Here is an 18,856-nt window from a genome sequence, read left to right on the forward strand (position 1 = left end):
AAACAAAGACCAAAGACTATTACCTTTAATTTAAAAAAAAGTTATCTTATATATTATGTAATTTTGCTATGTCTTATATTTTATTTTTTCCTTAAGGATATGATTTTTCTCTCAAAAGATTCAATTTTGAGCAATCTATAGCATAGAAACAATGTAAAGACTATCAGACTGTCTTCTGTGGGGGGTTGGGGGAAGGAAGTAAGCTTGGGAGAAAAATTGTAAAATTCAAAAAGAAAAAAAGAAAAAAGAAAAGAAGGTTAGGAATTCACCAGGTAAAGAAGAAAAAGAAAGAGGTTGCTTGAAGTATAGGGTTCAGGCATCTCAAGCAAAGGTGACAGAGGAATGGCAAAATTTAGAGGGGCTGAATAATCCAGTTTGTCTTGAGCATAGAGTGAATGTAAAGTAGATTGAGATACTTGGAAAAGCAAGGTAGGTAGCATTAGGTTGTGGAAAGCATTGAATTCTACACTGAAGAGTTTAAACTTTCTCCGAAGTCAATAGGGAGCCAGTTTGAGCAGAGGATGACATGATCAAGTTCGGTATCAGAAAGATTATTTTGTTTGCTTTAGAATCTGAGAGTAAAATCCAGAAATTCATGAAGTGCCTACTCAAACCTGGATTGAGAATTTAAGAGGCAAAGGATAGGACACAGGACAGGAATATGGAGTCAGACTTACATGGAAGGTTGTCCAATGGAATTTAAAGGATATCAATTAGGCTCTTCTACTCCCCAAATATATCCTCTGCCTGCCTGCCTGCCATGGTATCTGATCTTCTATTAGAAACTTATTCCAAGTATCTCTTAGTTGGATCCATTTTAAAAATGTAAATACACCTGAGTAGAGAATATTTCACTCTTTTCCATGATTTTTTGCTTTTGTTTTTTCACAACATGACTAATATGGAAATATATTTCACATAATTGTACATGTATAACCTATATCAGGTTGTCTTGGGAAGGGGGGGACAGAAGGAAGGGGAATTTGAAACTCAGAACTATAGATGTTCTTGTGAGTTTAATGCATTTGAAAATTAAATAGATTAATCAATTTATAAAACCAAAATAAAATAATGCAAAAAATAGAGAATATTTTTCAGAAGAAAAAAGAAGCATTATCACTGCTGAATCTGGAAAAATAGGTTCAACACCTCAAGATCTGTCTAGGTCAGGGGTTCTTAAACTTTTTTTTGAGTTATGGTCCTATTTGTCAGTCTGGTGAAACCTATGGTATCTTTCTTAGCATAATATTCGTTGTCTGCATTAATGACTGAAGAAAAATGCTAAATTTCAGTTAGAAGTTAGATGGGAAAATAAAGATATGATGTTTTTCCCATCCCAGTTCACCATCTCCCCTGAATTCTATCCACGGATCCCTTTGTCTATAAATTCCATCTAAGAGGGGCTGCATTTATTTCTGTTGATGACTTAAAAAGTTACTCAGTTCCCCTAATTCTTTAGGGATGGGTATAGACCAGTCCCTTCAATTAAAATTTTTGTTTTCCCCAAAGAAATTTTATTAGAACCATAAAGAGAAATACAATAAAACAACTATAAAAGCATTTTATTGTACTATAATTTGGTGACAGTTCAGTTCCCCCAATTTAAGAAGGGAAGACTGATGGCATTTTGTTTAATGGCATGAAAAGGGGCAGTTAGAACTGGGTTTGAATATAGTTTTTGAGACTCTAGAAAAGTCACCTTGCCTCTTTATGGCTTAGTTTCTTCATTTGTAAAAAGGGGGTGATGTGCATTACCTCCTACCTCACAAGATTGTGAGGAAAGTGGTTTGTAAAACTTAAGACACCATACAAGGTGTCTTAAGCTATTAGGACTTGCACTAAGATTCTTTTAACATCTAGTATAAATGTGAGTTTTTTTTTTTTATTGCTGATTCCTGTCTGTTGACCCTGTTTGAGAGTGGCCTTCCCTGTGTAACCCTAGAGATTCTCTTTTGATTGCAGATACCCTTGTATCTTTTCCCCAGAGATGTCTATGGCTTCTGACCCCAGAAGACTGGTTCTCAGCCCTGTCTTATATCTCTTTGTCTCAGTGGGAGTGAAACAGGCTCCCTAGCTTACTATGAAGGCTACCTTCCTCAATTAAAGTCAAGCTCCTCTACCTCCTGTTTAAATAGCATCTCAGTCCAAGCAGCTAAATAACAGCTAAACTTGGTTTCCTCTGTGCAAGACTGCTTTAGGGTTCAAACTACTATTCTTGGTTCAGTTTTCCCATATGGCCAAAAGGAGCTGGACCATTATATGTGACCTGTCCAAGTATGCTTGCTCTAGGTTAGGGTATCACCACAAACCAGATAGCTTTCTCTTTCTGTTTCCAAACTGTTCATCCAAATACGACTCTTCCACTAAATTCCAAATTGTTAGATGTTTCCAATTTTCAGCTTATTGACTAAGTGGCCATGACAGACCTGACAGATTTTTGAATCTGTAAGGCTCTACCCCTCTCTCTCTCATATTATCTTTAGATGACTCATTAATCCCTGGGTAGTCTTCCAATTAGTTAATCTCTTTATAAAGAGAACCATAGGAATCTCTAGGATAAGTATCTGCAAGATTAGGGCAAGACAGACAGAAAGTCCTGGGAAGAACATCTATGGCTACACAGGGACAGGTTACTTTCAATCAAGGATCTTTGGATAGAAATTAATAAAAATAACAGTTCATATTTATACTGGGTATCCCAAATGTGTCAGATACTATGCTGGCTAATGGACAAAAATGAGAGTCACTATCTTCAAGGAGCCTACATTCTCAGAATCTCATCTTAGAAAAGTATTCTATCCCAAATATTATAAACATAGAATGATAATAAGCACTTTCCATCTACAGGAAGAGAAGGGGCATTTCTTTAAGAGCTGAAAGTAGGGCACCTGGGTGGTACAGTGGATAGAGCACCAACCCTAGAGTCGGGAGGACCTGAGTTTAAATCTGACCTCAGACACTTAATACTCACTTAGTGTGACCTTAAGCAAGTCACTTAACCCCATTACCTTGCACACACAAAAATAAGGAGCTGAGAGAAGCACATGAAGTTCATTCATTGAAAAGATTCATGGGGTTATCAGCCAGTCAATAAGCAAGGATGTGTTATGTGCCAGGCAGGGGATTCAAAGAAAAGTAAAAAACAGTCCCTGCTCTCAAGGAGCTCACAGACTAAAGGGAGAGACAAATGGAATCAATTGTTAATAAATTATATATATATATATATATATATATATATATAATATATATATAAACATATATACACACACATATACGTGTGTGTGTGTGTGATAAATTAGTGAGGGATTAAATCTGTAGATTAAAAAGGACTGAGAAAAGCTGCTTGCCTTGTGACTTGAAGAAAGTCAGGGAAATCAGAAGGTAGAAAAGAGGAGGAAGAACATTCCAGGCAGGGATAAGGATGGGAGGTAAGGTGGGGGTAGGGGAAGTAGAGTGGTGATGGAAAATTTTCTTTTAGGTTTTTGCAAGGCAGTGGGGTTAAATGACTTGCCCAAGGTCACATAGCTAGGTAATTATTAAGTGTCTGAGGCAAGAATTGAACTCAGGTCCTCCTGACTCCAGGGCCAGTGCTCTATCCACTGTGCCACCTAGTCACCCTGGTGAGGTAAAATTTTTGAAATCAAGAATAGAGGAAACTGAGAACTAAAGGTGTTAAGTGACTTGTACAAAGTCACATTGATATTAAGTATCAGAAGTGATAGTTGATCTCCATTTGTTTAACTTCAGAGCCATTTCTTTTTCCTTGATCTCCTGGAGGAGGGCACACTGTGCTGAAATAGGAGAAATGGATATAGAAAGAGAAGTAGCAGGGTATGATAGGCTGTTGCAAATTGATATTTTGGTGAGGGTCAGTTATATATATATATATATATATATATATATATATATGTAGTACTCTGACTATTCCCTGTAAGACCAACCAAAAAAGGCAGGGCAGCTAGATGATGTAGTAGAGTACTGGCCTTGAAGTCAGGAAGGTGGGTATTCCAATCCAACCTCAGACAGTTGACACATATTAATTTTGTGACCTTGGGTTAGTCACTTATCCCTGATTGCCTCTCATTCAGGACCATTTCCAGTCATCCTGATTCATATCTGGCCACTCCACCCAGGTGACTTTGGAGGAGAAAGTGAGGTTGATGATTTAGTATACTACACTCTCATTCTAATCCAATTCATGCTTGTCATGGCATCACCTCCCTGATGTCATGGTCTTCTTTGACAAGGAAGGACAAATATCATCACCCAAAAAAGGTCAAGGTCTCCCTTGGGTCCCAGGGACCCAGATGACTCTGGGGGAGAGAGTGAGGCTGCTGACTTTGTAAAGCCCTGCCTCACTTAAATCCAATTCACTTGCAAGTTAAGACATCATCATCTCTACCTGATGTCATTGGCCCTTTTCAAGACAACCTAAGACTATCCTTGGAGGATACTCTTTGGATGCTAGGTTCAAATGGAATCTTTCCAGGGATTAGAAACAAGTGAATATTCATACTCCCTCAGAGACCCAAATGAAGACCAGTGTATCTAGAAGAAGTGGGCCTGGGCTCAGTTCTCTCTCTGGTTTCCAGGTCTGGAGGTCAGGTGTGTCCTGCTCACTAACCCTCTTTTGAATTTATAGGTGTGGAAGTTCCTGAAGTTGTTAAGCAACTCTGCAGGCGAGTGTCCTTCATTAGCCAAGATAAAATATGGTGAGCCCAACCCAGGGATAATAAATGTAGTCTGGGGTTTGTTTAGGTGACAGTAAGGGACTAGGAGCATTGAACCCTCTTTCCCTAGAAGGGAGGGGCTAGGATTCCTTAAGATCTAATTTTATGATGAGATTATGACTTTACTTTTCTCACTAACTGAATGTATTGCCCATTCCCTAGCACTCTTAGATCTTAGGTGTTAGGCCAACAAAACAATAACTGAGAATTCTAGGGGAGAGGAGGGAAGTATGAGGTGAAAATGTAGAGGGAAGAGCTTCACAGGAGAGGGAGTGGGAGGAGGGTTGTCCTTGAGAGTTGGTGGGCTGACTTGGACCCATGAGGTGTGCCTATTGTGGTCACTATGGGAAGGAAGCTGTTGCCCCAGGAGAAAGAAAGGGTCCCCTGAATGTGTGTAACCTGGGGCAGAACTCTGGGAATTATGTTAGTTATGACTCTGGGACTGGGGCTCAGTCATAAAAGCACCTAAGAATCAACAGGGTCCCTGTGGTTTTATTTCTGACTCCCAATATTCTCTTGCCCCCTGTTCCTTCACCCAGAGGTTACTATCCCAAAGTTAAGACATTTGGACCATTATTTGCCCCCATCTCTTCCTATTCCTATTTATTCAAGTCTTCAAATGTCTCTTTAGTGATCTAGCTGAGGAGGCATCAGTGCAGAAATTCAAGTGCTCAGCAACTCCAGACACACCCCAGGAGGTCCGAAAGAGGTTTGGCAAAAGGTGCGTCCCATTCCTTTCCCCAACCAGATGCAGGTGGGTACAGATAATGACAGTAAATGAGAACAGAGTTCTGATAAGGGTTGGGGCAGGAATGAAGAGGAGAGGGAGGGATTGATCTGAGTATGAGTGGGTAGGTAGTATTAAAAGTGGGGTTGGGAGTTGTATCTGTAGGACTGAGCTTCAGGACAAAATAAGTGTCATAAGGAACAGCCTAATGGATGGGTCACTGGACCTGGAGTCAAGAGATATAGACAAGATACATCTTGCCTCAGCTATGTACTAGCTGTGTGACTCTAGATAAGTCACTTAACTTCTCAGTTTCTCAATTTCCTTATCTACAAAATGAGTAGATTAAACTTGATGGCTTCTAAAGTCCTAAATCCTTCCAGCCCTAAATCTAGTGCCCATCTGGTAGACTGACCTTTTGTGTACCAGGACTTAGTGTGTACATCTGTGAGTCCCTTTCTGGTACATTTCCTTGAGAATTGTTTCTACTTTCATTATCCTGCTCCTCCCTTGGCACCCACTAGCACTGGGATGCTCCCAAGGTTCCATTTTGAGGTACTCCAGATGACAAGTGCTACTAAGCTTGAGATACTTGGGAGTAAAGGGCTAGATTTCTCTCTTGTTCAGGCTGACATCATTCCAGCCCCGGCCCTTCACAGAAGCTCGCCGGGAGAAGCTGCAGAGAAGTCGTTGGCATCAGACTGTTCAGCAATTTAAACGGTTCATTGAGAATTACCGCAGGCATATCGCCTGTACAGCTGTCTTCTACTCCATCACTGGCGGACTTTTTCTGGAGAGGGCCTACTGTGAGTGAGAGCTCTTGGGGAAAAGGTCTTTTGTGAGAACACCCAGAACTAACCATAACTCCTCCTAGGGTAGTGTGGTTTGGAAGATAGTCTGGCCTTGGGTACACAGGGAGACAGAATGATTCATCCCTCACTAAGTCTGACCCTGGCCCCTGTGAGGTTGTTGAGGATGGTGGCCCCCTGGAGCAGGGCACCATGATGATGGGACTCTGAGGGAGTCAACTGGGTGTGCCATGCTCTGTGAGGTAAATTATGGAGTGGTCAAGAAGTTCATTGTCCTAGGAAGGAAGCAAGCTTCTCCATCAGCTTATGATATTGCTCTGGGACAACTCCTGCCTGCCCCACATTAATTGTAGCTTTGACTTTAAGACTCTTTTCTCTGATAGTCATAGGGCTGGGGTCCATCTGACTCTCAAAGGTGATAGTTTGTTGTGACTAATGGAAATTGTGAGTGAAACAAGTCAAATTGGGGCTTTTCCTGCAACAATTAGACTCTAATGATCCTGTCTCTCTCTGACTCTTCTCTCATTAGTCTATGCTTTTGCTGCTCACCACATGAGCATCACAGACACCACCCGGGTGGGCATCATCCTGTCCCGAGGGACAGCGGCCAGCATCTCCTTCATGTTCTCCTACATCCTGCTTACCATGTGCCGCAACCTTATCACCTTCTTACGAGAGACCTTCCTCAACCGCTATGTGCCTTTTGATGCTGCTGTGGATTTCCATCGAATCATTGCTGCCACAGCCATTGTGCTCACAGGTATGTCTGCAGGAGGCCCCAGGATCACAAAGTCAAAACCACACCTTCTCCTCCTCCCCTTCTCCACCCGTCTCATTTTCTAAAAGTTGTTCTCCCACATAACCCTGACAGATAGAGGGAGGGATTCCTGGCCTGACTTGTGAGTCAGTCTGCTCTAAGTGACAGCTGCAGTCTGGCTTAGAAGCGCCTCCACCCTGCAGATATCCTCTACTTTTTTCTTTTCTTATACTTCATTCTTTTCTCTCATAAGATCATAGACATAGTTGAAAGGGTCCCAAGAGACACTCTAATCCAATCTTTTCATTTTACACATGAAGAAACTGAGACCTAGTAAGAGAAATGACTTGTCTAGGGTCATACTAGTTGTAAATGGTAAAGCCAAGATTCAAACTCAGTTCTTTGACTTCAGACCCAGACACTCACTATCCTCTTCCCTTTCCTTTTTTCCTGTGGTCATTCCTTATTTCCTACCTGTACTGAGTATAAGCTTTTCTATCCATTTAAATCTTACTTGCTTAGCACAATGTCTGAGAAATAAATATTCATTTGTGACTTGACTCGATATATGGCATAATAGTAGGATAAGGCCTGAATTTCAAGTTAAAGGGGGGTGAGTTTAAATCTTAATTCTACCACTTTACTACCTAGATGACCTTGACCAAATTACATCATCTCTCTGGGACTCATTTTCTTCATCTGGAAATTGGAAGATTAGGATGAAATGACTTAAGATCTCTTCTAGCTCAGAATTCTATGCCATGGTCACTAGGGGTGATCAGGAGTCAATTTGGTGTAACATATAAAAAAATGTTTATTAAATTCCAACTGCATGACTGCAGGAGAGGCAGAAGGCATGATATGGCATTAGTGTTAAACTCAAAAATGGAAGGCACTAAATTATATATAAGGATCCTCATGGGTTACATATTGACTTGTTCAGCCATTTTGTTTGTGTCCAATTCTTTGTGGCCCCATTTGGTGTTTTTTGGACAACATGATTGGCCATTTCTTTCTCCAGCTCATTTTACAAATGAGGAAACTGAGAGATATAGGGCTAAGTGACTTACCCAAACTATACAGCTAGTAAATGTCTGGAGCTAGATTTGAATTCTGATCTCCCTAACACCAGACCCAATGCTCTATCCACTGTGCCACCTAGCTCACAGTAAGTACTACATAAATGGTAGCTATTATTATTATTATTATTATTAGTTCTTGCTACTATTCCTGTTATTTTTATTTACTATTTTACTATTTTTGAAAGGGCAATGCAACTGAAACTCAGACTGTTCCTACCAAGCTGGGAAAATACCAGATGATGATGAGTTGTGTATCTGTCATCCAAGGAACAGTTTAGCTAAATTTATTGATATTTTTGCTGAAAGGGAATGAGTTTTAAGAAGGGGCATTCAATATAGTGGAAAGAATATTGATTAAAGTCACAGAACCAGAGTCCAAGTCCTGCTTCAGATTTGGTCCATTCTTATGTGACCTTGGGTAAAATCCTTCCTCTCTAAGTTCATTTTCTTCCCCTGTAAAATGAAAAGGTTGTGACTAGTTGGCATCTGAGGTTCCTCTCTGTCCTAGATCCCTGAGCTTGTAAGGCTCCATGAGAACTCTCTTTCCTGAAGTTGCCAAAGAATTGTAGTTTACTATGGCAGGGGTAGTTCCCACCTGGGGGAAATTGATTAACTTGAGAATATTGAAACAAAAGCCTTAGAAGATAGATGGAATGATGGAAGGGAAAAGTCAGTTCTGATTGGTGAGATCAAAAGATCCTTCTCCCAGAGGGTATTCTTGGAATTGGGCATTAATAATGGTTAGAAATTCAACAAAAATTGTGAATTTGGTCCTTTCTCTTTCCTTGTTCCTTCACCTACCCTCACTCAAGTTCCCACCTCAGCTTGCCTAGTACCAGTGAAAGGAGGAGAGCCTTCCCTTAGTTATAATAAGACACTAAGCTTGATATAAATGGGTTTAGTTGTATTGTTCCCTTCCAGATGGATTTGAGCTTTAAAAGAGTGCTAAGACAATGTACAAGCTACATCTGATTGCTGACCATCTCAGGGAAGAGGGAAGGGGGGGAGGGATAGAATTTGGAACTCAGAGCTTAAAAAAATGTTTAAAATTGTTTTGATATGTAATTGGAAGGGAGATTATATGTGTGTGTATCTAAAAAACCAAACAAACAAGAAAGTCAATTAATTAAAGCCAAAGATGCTTTTACTTTATCCTTCTATCTCTGATGCCTAAACTACATTATCTGGTAAATTCCATTTAAGAAATGCTAATGGAGGTGGCTAGGTGGCAGTGGATAGAGCACCAGCCCTGGAATCAGGAGTACCTGAGTTCAAATCTGACCTTAGTCACTTAATAATTACCTAGCTGTGTGACCCTTAGGCAAGTCACTTAACCCCCATTTGCCTTGCAAAAACCTAAAAAAATGCATCTCTAATGATGGAATTTCAGTTTTTGTGACCCCCTAGATAGGAGAGATTGAACTGAAAGACTCTCCTCAACTCCCTTAATCAGGAGTCAGAGGATCAAGTACCACGGATTCTTTACTCAGGCCTTCTCCCACTTTAGAGTGTGTTCCTTTCCCCTTGTGCTAAAGGTGAGACTGGTTTCGATACTACATAATCCTTCCAGTTCTCCTTAGCTGTTTCTCTCTTCCTTAGTCTTGCATACGATGGGTCATGTGGTAAACGTCTACTTGTTCTCCATCAGTCCACTTAGTGTCTTGTCTTGTCTCTTTCCGGAATTCTTCCAGGATGATGGGTGAGTCCAGTCTCCTTTGAGCATATAAAGGGGGTAAATCTTTAGGGAATAGAAAAGCCCAGGGAAGGCTTTTGATTGGGGGAGGGAGGAGGGTTTTGCAGAGCAGCCTAACAGCTCTTCGAAATTTCTGCTTGTGTGTACTGCTGAGGACTTGATAGGAGAGAGGCCAGGGGAGGGAGTCTGAGATGGGGAACATTGGAAACTGCAGTTAGAAAGGATTAGTAAATTCTTGTCTCCCTGGGAATCTTTTCTTGTCTGACAGGTCTGAATTGCCTCAGAAATTCTACTGGTGGTTCTTCCAGACAGTTCCAGGTGAGAACTTTTCCTTTCTGACCTGACTATCCCTAAAGCTATAGTCTTGGGTTCCAGGTTCTAGATTCTAGAGTCTAAATTCTTGATCCAAGACTCTGAACCTGTAGATAGATTGAAGACCTGGATTAGGAGGTTCTGTGTTCAAATCAAATCTCAGACACTTACTAGTAGTGTGATTCTGAGCAAATCACTTAACCCAATTTACCAGAGATAGAGAGAGAGAGAGAGAGAGAGAGAGAGAGAGAGAGAGAGAGAGAGAGAGAGTGAGAGAGTGAGCTCAAGTGCTTTGGGGCCTGCATCCTGGGTTCCAGGTTCCAGGACCTGGATTCTAACTCTGTGTTGTGAGACTCCCATTCCAACTCTGGATTCTGAATTTTGAGTTCTCATGCATGTTTTCTTCCCATTAGACTGTGAGCTCCTTGAAATGAGAGACTGTTTTTTGCTCTTTATGTATCCTTAACACTTAGACCATAATAAGCATTTAAATGCTTTCTCATTCATTCATTCATTCATTCATTCATTCATCGTTTTGCCCTAAACTATTTTCTTCAAACTATAATGGTACTTCCTAATTTAATTTAACAACTATTTATGAGCAGCTACTGTGTGCAAGCTGAAGCCATATGGCAAAGCACAAGACTTGGAATAGAAAATACCTGGATTCCTGCCATTGATATCATGATCACATTGGCTGGGATAGAGTAGGCAAATCACTTAAGTTCTCATCGCCCTCAGGCAACTCTTGAAGACTAAAAATTGCAAAAGAGTTACTGATCTGCCTTGATTGAGGAAGGTTCTTCAGTTCATTTTATTGATAAAAATCATAGTTCTGGACCAAATACGCCTGTTACTGTGTACTCAGGAAACATAGATGAAGAACCCCTGATTACAGACTACTTCATTCTACATCTTCATCATTTTAAGAGAGTTGCCAGGGTCACAAAGAATCTCACAGTCTGATTAACCCAGGGTTGCACAGCCAGATTGTATCAAAGTCTAATCCTCAAACTCAGGTCTTTCTGTTTCAAAGATCAATTCTTTAGCTACTTAAATACAATGTCTCTTAATATTTTACATTTGTATAAAGCTTTGATTTGAGGCTTATAGGATTTGTGTTTTGGATTCTTGAGTTCTCTGATGCCTGGAATCCAAGATCCAGTCATCTCAAATAAGAAGATAGATCTTTTATATTGGAAAGTGTTCCAGTGTCTCTTGTACTTGGAAACTCGGATGACAGATTGCGGACAGTCATAGTAACAGAGATGGTGACCATTGACTAAAGATTAACAGTGACAGGAAGAGTGCTGTTGACATGGCAATAGAGTCAACTCATGGGGGTGTTGATGATTGTGGGTCTTTGGAGCTTCTCTCAACTGAAGATGAGGAAGAAAGCAGAATTTTGGAAGAGAGAGTCTAGGCTGCTGTTGTTGCCCCAGAACATAGATGAGGAAGGAAATTCTGTTTTATGCATTTTTACCTACTCCCCTTCATGTTCTCTGATTCTTTCCCCTTATTCCTGCTCTTTAGGCCTAACAGGAGTTGTGCTGCTCATGGTCCTGGCCATCATGTATGTCTTTGCTTCCCATCACTTCCGCCGACGTAGCTTCCGAGGCTTCTGGTTGACCCACCACCTCTACATTTTACTATATGTCTTGGTAAGGAGATCTCATTGTTGGTGGGAGATGGGCAGGGACCACAGGGAATAAAGGGAAGGAGAAGCAATTCATTGATCACTTCATTGTTCTCTATTTTTCCCCTTTGCTTTTGTCCAAATCTAAATTTATGTACTTTAATTTTATTTTTATTAACAAATATTTATTTGCTCTGCCTCCCATCCCCTTCCCATTTTTAAAAGATCAGAACTTTATAGCAATACACATAGTCAAGCAAAATAAATTTCCATGCCGTCTAATTCCAAAAATATTTGTCTACTTCTTCATTTATTTCCTTTCCATCAGAAGATATATAACTTGCTTTCTCATTGGTCTGAAATTGTGGTTGGTCATAGCAATGATTAGAATGCTTAAGTCTTTCAGACTGTTTATCTCTACAATGTTGTTATTTTATAAATTGTTCTTATGGTTCTGCTCACTTTACTCTGCATCACTTGGTAGTCTTCTCAGATTTCTCTGAATTCATTCTTCATTTTTTTAAATTTTTATTAAAGATATTATTTGAGTTTTACAGTTTTCTCCCAATCTTGCTTCCCTCCCCCCCACCCCCACCCCACAGATAGCACTCGGTCAGTCTTTACTTTGTTTCCATGTTGTACCTCGATCCAAATTGGGTGTGATGAGAGAGAAATCATATCCTTAAAGAGAACAGAATTCTCAGAGGTAACCAGATCAAACCATAAGACATCTGGGTTTTTTTTTTCCGAATTAAAGGGAATAGTCCTTGTACTTTGTTCAAACTCCACAGCTCCTTATCTGGATACAGATGGTACTCTCCTTTGCAGACAGCCAAAAATTGTTCCCAATTATTGCACTGATGGAATGAGCAAGTCCTTCAAGGTTGAACATCACTCCCATGTTGCTGTTAGGGTGTACAGTGTTTTTCTGGTTCTGCTCATCTCACTCAGCATCAGTTCATGCAAATCCCTCCAGGTTTCCCTGAAATCCCGTCCTTCCTGGTTTCTAATAGAACAATAGTGTTCCATGACATACATATACCACAGTTTGCTAAACCATTCCCCAATTGAAGGACATTTACTGGATTTCCAATTCTTTGCCACCACAAACAGGGCTGCTATAAATATTTTTGTACAAGTAATGTTTTTACCCTTTTTTCTCATCTCTTCAGGGTATAGACCCAGTAGTGGTATTGCTGGGTCAAAGGGTATGCACATTTTTGTTGCCCTTTGGGCATAGTTCCAAATAGCTCTCCAGAAGGGTTGGATGAGTTCACAGCTCCACCAACAGTGTAATAGTGTCCTAGATTTCCCACATCCCTTCCAACAATGATCATTATCCTTCCTGGTCATACTGGCCAATCTGAGAGGTGTGAGGTGGTACCTCAGCGAAGCTTTAATTTGCATTTCTCTAATAATTAATGATTTAGAGCATTTTTTCATATGGCTATGGATTGCTTTGATCTCATCTGTAAATTGCCTTTGCATATCCCTTGACCATTTGTCAATTGGGGAATGGCTTTTTGTTTTAAAAATATGACTCAGTTCTCTGTATATTTTAGAAATGAGTCCTTTGTCAGAATCATTAGTTGTAAAGATTGTTTCCCAATTTACTACTTTTCTTTCGATCTTGATTACATTGGTTTTATTTGTGCAAAAACTTTTTAATTTAATGTAATCAAAATCATCTAATTGGTTTTTAGTGATGCTCTCCAACTCTTCCTTAGTCATAAACTGTTCCCCTTTCCATAGATCTGACAGGTAGACTAGTCCTTGATCTTCTAATTTGCTTATAGTATTGTTTTTTATGTCTATGTCCTGTAACCATTTGGATCTTATCTTGGTAAAGGGTGTGAGGTGTTGGTCTAATCTAAGTTTCTTCCATACTAACTTCCAATTATCCCAGCAGTTTTTTTTTTTTATCAAAGAGGGAGTTTTTATCCAGGTGGCCTGACTCTTTGGGTTTATCAAATAGCAGATTACTATAATCCTCTCCTGCTTTTACACCTAGTCTATTCCACTGGTCCACCACTCTATTTCTTAGCCAATACCAAACAGTTTTGATGACTGATGCTTTATAATATAATTTTAGCTCGGGTAGTGCTAAGCCACCTTCGTTTGCATTTTTTTTTCATTAGGCTCCTTGGCAATTCTTGACTTTTTATTTCTCCATATGAATTTACTTACAATTTTTTCTAGCTCATTAAAGTAATTTTTTGGAATTTTCATTGGTAGGGCACTAAACAGATAGTTTAGTTTTGGTAGAATTGTCATTTTTATTATATTAGCTCTACCTATCCATGAGCAGTTGATATTTGCCCAGTTATTTAAATCTGATTTAATTTGTGTGAGAAGTGTTTTATAATTGTTTTCAAAAAGATTCTGAGTCTGTCTTGGCAAATAGACTCCCAAGTATCATTCTTCATTTTTCAACAGGAAAATATTCTATTACACTCATATACCATAATTTGTTCAGCCATTTCCCAATCAATAGGTTTCCCCTTAATTTCCAGTTCTTTGTCACTACAAAAAGAGCTGTTTCAAGTATTTTTGTACATATGGAAGACTTGTTATTTATTCATGTTTCATACAGCCTGCATGTGTCAGGAATAGGATTTGAAGGTAGGTTATCCAGACTAATAGGACAGCTTCCTGTTCATTATACTATATTGCTTCTCAGTTTTTTCCATTTCTCTTTTAAAAGAAAACTTGACTATTTAGTGATGTAATCCCAAAGAGAAAGCCTCTTCTGACCAACTAAAGCTTTTAGTAACAGCACTATACTACGTATTCAGCTTGGGATCCTATTATATCAAGCAAAATTTTCTTCCCTCAACAGTCTTTCCTCATTTTAGGTGATTGGTTTTGGCTCCCTGTGTGGACTACATTGCACCTCTTCCTCGTTGTATCATCCTCCTATTTTGGACTCACATTTTAAAAAATGTGTCAAGGTTACATTGTTTCTGTTTGTGACTTTCAGGGTATTAGTAACACCACCCATCTAAGGATTATGAACTTGTAAAGTTGATGAGTTTGCTGAGAATCTCATTGGATTAGTAATCTATGGCTTGCTAATGAAAACATCTTATAACTCCACCCATATCCTCTTGTCCTCCTCAACCTGTCCCTTAACCTCTCCTTCCCAGAAGCCCTGTCCCCATATTTCCCCCCTCATTCATTCTTCTCTTCATTTTTTTGATTCTCTTCTCCCCTCTTCCATTTTCCTTTTCTCTCCTTCATTCTATTCCTTTCCATTCTCTTTTTGATTGTCATTCCTGTCCTTTGGTCTCTCTTCTGTTTTCATCAATCTCTTCTCCTCTTCCTTGTCTCTTATCTCTCCTCTTTCCCATTCTCCTTTCCTTTCTCCCCATCTCCCCTCATCCTGTCTCCTGTCTTCCATTTTCCTCCTCTTTATTTTCTTTTCCTTTTCTCCTCTCCATCTTTCTTCATTTATTTTCTTCCCTTTTCCTCCCTTTTATTCTTTTCTTCATTCTTCTCTCTTCAATTCTTATCCTCCCCTCCATTCTCCCCTACTCTTCATTCTTTTCTTTTTTTCCTTCCCTTCTTGCCCCCTTTTTTCTTAAAGAAGAGGCAAAGAGTCAGATTGTTTAGCTATTTAGTTTCTGAACTGATTTTCATTGTTTCTCCAATGTTTTTGGTCTTGGACCTGAATCCTTCTATTCTGCTCTTCTCATAAAAATGGCCCCCTGCAGTATAGCTATCATTTAGAAATTATATCAAATTTTTAGGCCCCTATAATTCTTCCCCACATCTCCAAGACCTAATCATTAGCATGAGAGAATTCTAGACTCTATTAGGGTTGTCTTATCTCCAACTATGCAAATCAAAGTTACATTAGGCAGTTTCCTTGAAATTGGAATAAAAAGTCCTATCATATACTGCTCCAGTCAGACCATGTATAGAGAATTGTATTTGGTTATGAGAACCATTTTTTAGGAAAAACATTGCTAAGTTAGAAAGCATCCAAATCGAGAAAGAACTTGAAGCTACTGGAGAGAAATTAGCTTGGAGCTAAAGATAAAGAACTTAACTTTAAGAAAAAGAGACTTAGGGAAGAATAGGATAGTTATCTTCAAGTTGTCTTTCAGAAAAATTAGGGTTGATTTTCTTGACCTAAGAGAGCAGAACTGTGATTAGTAAGTGAAATAACAAAGCAATTTTATACTTGATGTATGGCAATATTTCCCATTAATTAAAATTGTTCATAAGTGGAAAGGGCTTCAGCAGCTCTCTTAGTAGAGGTCTCCAAGAAGACTGGATGGCTATCTTTCACAGATACTCTGTAGAAGAGATTCTTGCTCAGATATGGGTTAGAATTGATTGTCTCTTAGGGTCTCTTTCAACTATGACACCTCTGGTTCTGTAAAGTGGGTTTCAACATGAAAAGGAAGTTTTTAATTTTCTCTGCTTTTTTCCTGGTGTAGTTTAATCCAAACCCTGCATTTTAGCCTCAATATCAGTGAGTCTTGCTCTTCCCTATTAGCCTGTCACAGAATAATATTAGTCAGTTTCTGCTAATCTGCTCCTTTTCAGAATCAATAATCTTTGCTTTTTGTATGGCATTCTGATGCCATGATCTTCTCTTCCAAAAAAAATTGTGCCTTAATACTTTTATCCCTGCCTTCTCAGCAATGGGTAGAACCCTGAACTCTTTCTGACTATGTCTCTGAAAGGAGTGAGAAGTGATTTTCTAAGTTCCTTAGAATACGTCATTAACTGACAGAACAATGTGAGAATCTGGGTTCTACCTGACTCAGAATCTTAGGGTGAAAAAGCTAATTCCTTGGGGATCAAGATCCTTTTCTTCTGATTTACCTCTTGATTTTGGGGCTCTTGGAGAGTCAGAATCCTCTCTTTTATTTGGTCCAGGAAGGCAGGAGGCCATAGAGTTGTTTTTTTTTTCTTTTTTAGGTTTTTGCAAGGCAATGGGGTTAAGTGGCTTGCCCAAGGCCACACAACTAGGTAATTATTAAGTGTCTGAGGTTGGATTTGAACTCGGGTACTCCTGACTCCAGGGCCAATGCTCTATCCACTTTGCCACCTAGCTGTCAAGCTCTGTTGTTTTTGAGAGGTAACTAAATTCCAAGCCCTAATATAAAGATTTTAAGCAGAAATTTACAATCAGTCAACATTATATTAGTCTTAGCCGCCCCTTCCATAGAGTTTCCAAGATACTTTATTAAACAACTCCAGGTTCAATTACTCTGACATCTTCTAGCTAATCCCTTCCATTCCTCACTGCAAGATAACTAGGACAAGAAGTTCTCCCACTAAGCTTAGATAGAGCTCCTAGGATTGGGGATCTCTTGGAGCAGACAAAGTATTTAGTAGCAATGTCAAGGTGATGATTAAAGGATTTGGGTACAAAAAAAGAGACTTTTGTTGAACCAGAAAATTTCACTGACAGGAGACAGGGAAGACTAGTAGTTAATTCAGCAATCAGTGATCTGGATGTCATTGTTGGTGATGATGAATTTGATGATGAATCTCCAATGTAATCCTATGCTTAAAAAAGAAGTCAGCATTAGATTGGGTGTATAAATAGGAGTATAATATCAATCTCTCACTATTCACTATTGGTTGATTGCTTTTATAAAAGAGGTATGGGGGAAAGAGGAGAGAGTTTGGAGCTTTGGAGAGATTTTTAATTAGTTCTTTGAGGAAAGGTTAAGAGATCTGGGAATAATTTTGAAAAAAAGGAAAAATGAAATATGGTGGTAGAGGAGGGTCCTTCAATTCAATCGAACAATTATGTATTGAGTATTCAATTGAATTATGTATTCAATACAGTCAGTACAAGAAGCTGTATGACCATATTAACAAGAAGATTGTAGGAGAGATTCCTCTAATGGAGGAAGAAGGAAGAAGGGCTAAATGGCTTCTAAAATTTCTTCCATTACTGAGATCCCAAATTTTTTGGGGGGGGAATGGTAAAAACTTATTCTGTTTTCTTAATGGGAGAGGAAGTTATAGAATTTCCTTCACTGCCATCATCAAAAATTATCTCATTCATCTCAGTTGACTTGGAAAATCAGGGATTTCTTCTACAACTTCTCTGTTAGCTTTTGACTTGGTCCTGTAATCATTAAATGTAATTTATTGGAGTGGCTAGGTGGAGCAGTGGATAGAGCACTGGCCCTGGAGTCAGGAGCACCCGAGTTCAAATCCAACCTCAGACACTTAATAATTACCTAGCTGTGTGGCCTTGGGCAAGCCACTTAACCCCATTTTGCCTTGCAAAAAAAAAATGCAATTTATTCAGACATTTTAAGAAGTGGGACATGGTCTCCTGACCTCAATGATGAATGGAAAAGGGTTTGTCTAAATGTGTACTTTACTAACTAATTGTGTCTTTTCAGCTTATTATTCATGGCAGCTTTGCCCTCATTCAGCTGCCCCGATTCCATATATTCTTCCTGGTCCCAGCTCTTATCTATGGTGGGGATAAACTGGTGAGCCTGAGCCGGAAGAAGGTGGAGATCAGCGTGGTGAAGGCTGAGCTCCTACCCTCAGGTATAGTCTGAAGGAGAAGGAATGGTAATTACATCATCAAAATAAAGGAAGATTAAGCTCAGATGCTAAATTATCTGGGTCACCTGGTCAACCCACAACTGTCTCCCTTGACTCTGTTCACAAACTGAGAATCCACAAGCCCCCTAAATGCAGGCAGTCTAGGATTTCCAAATAAGTCCTAGCCAAGGGCTTGGGCAAGAAAAAATATAGAAGATACTCAAAAGAGAAATTTACTTTCATGAAGGTCATGGATTATTCCAAGATCCCTGGTTCAATAAGACTTTCCTACGTTGTCCAAATTCCATCTCCAATGTTTATTTATTGTGTAATGAACCCCTTTGGCAGTTTATTAAAGCCTATGTACCTTTTCTCAGAATAATATTGTAATTGCATAAGCTTGCAAAGGAACTCAATTATATTGAAATATAATTATAAGAAAGTTTTAAAAATAAATTCATAGTCCTTGAGACAGCAAGAGTGTTACATGCCCAGGGCCCACTGCTAAACTAGGGATAGAAAATCAAGTGCAAAATGCACTTGGACCTTTCAGATAGGGAACTCTAGGCTGTAACTCCC

General features: G+C 39.3%; 1 protein-coding gene across 3 annotated transcripts in view; it reads left to right on the plus strand.

Annotated features, from left to right (window-relative positions):
• Positions 1-18,856, plus strand: part of LOC141522148 (dual oxidase 1-like) — a 62,099-nt gene that overhangs the window by 33,455 nt on the left and 9,788 nt on the right. For all 3 annotated transcript variants that reach the window (XM_074235306.1, XM_074235307.1, XM_074235308.1), the window contains 8 exons: positions 4,643-4,712; positions 5,362-5,451; positions 6,085-6,263; positions 6,796-7,026; positions 9,705-9,804; positions 10,067-10,116; positions 11,644-11,771; positions 18,127-18,280. In XM_074235306.1, coding sequence (XP_074091407.1) covers positions 4,643-4,712; positions 5,362-5,451; positions 6,085-6,263; positions 6,796-7,026; positions 9,705-9,804; positions 10,067-10,116; positions 11,644-11,771; positions 18,127-18,280 — 1,002 coding nt within the window. The remainder of the gene's footprint in view (positions 1-4,642; positions 4,713-5,361; positions 5,452-6,084; positions 6,264-6,795; positions 7,027-9,704; positions 9,805-10,066; positions 10,117-11,643; positions 11,772-18,126; positions 18,281-18,856) is intronic.

Source organism: Macrotis lagotis, chromosome 4 (assembly GCF_037893015.1).
Source record: "Macrotis lagotis isolate mMagLag1 chromosome 4, bilby.v1.9.chrom.fasta, whole genome shotgun sequence".
Lineage (NCBI taxonomy): Eukaryota > Metazoa > Chordata > Mammalia > Peramelemorphia > Peramelidae > Macrotis > Macrotis lagotis.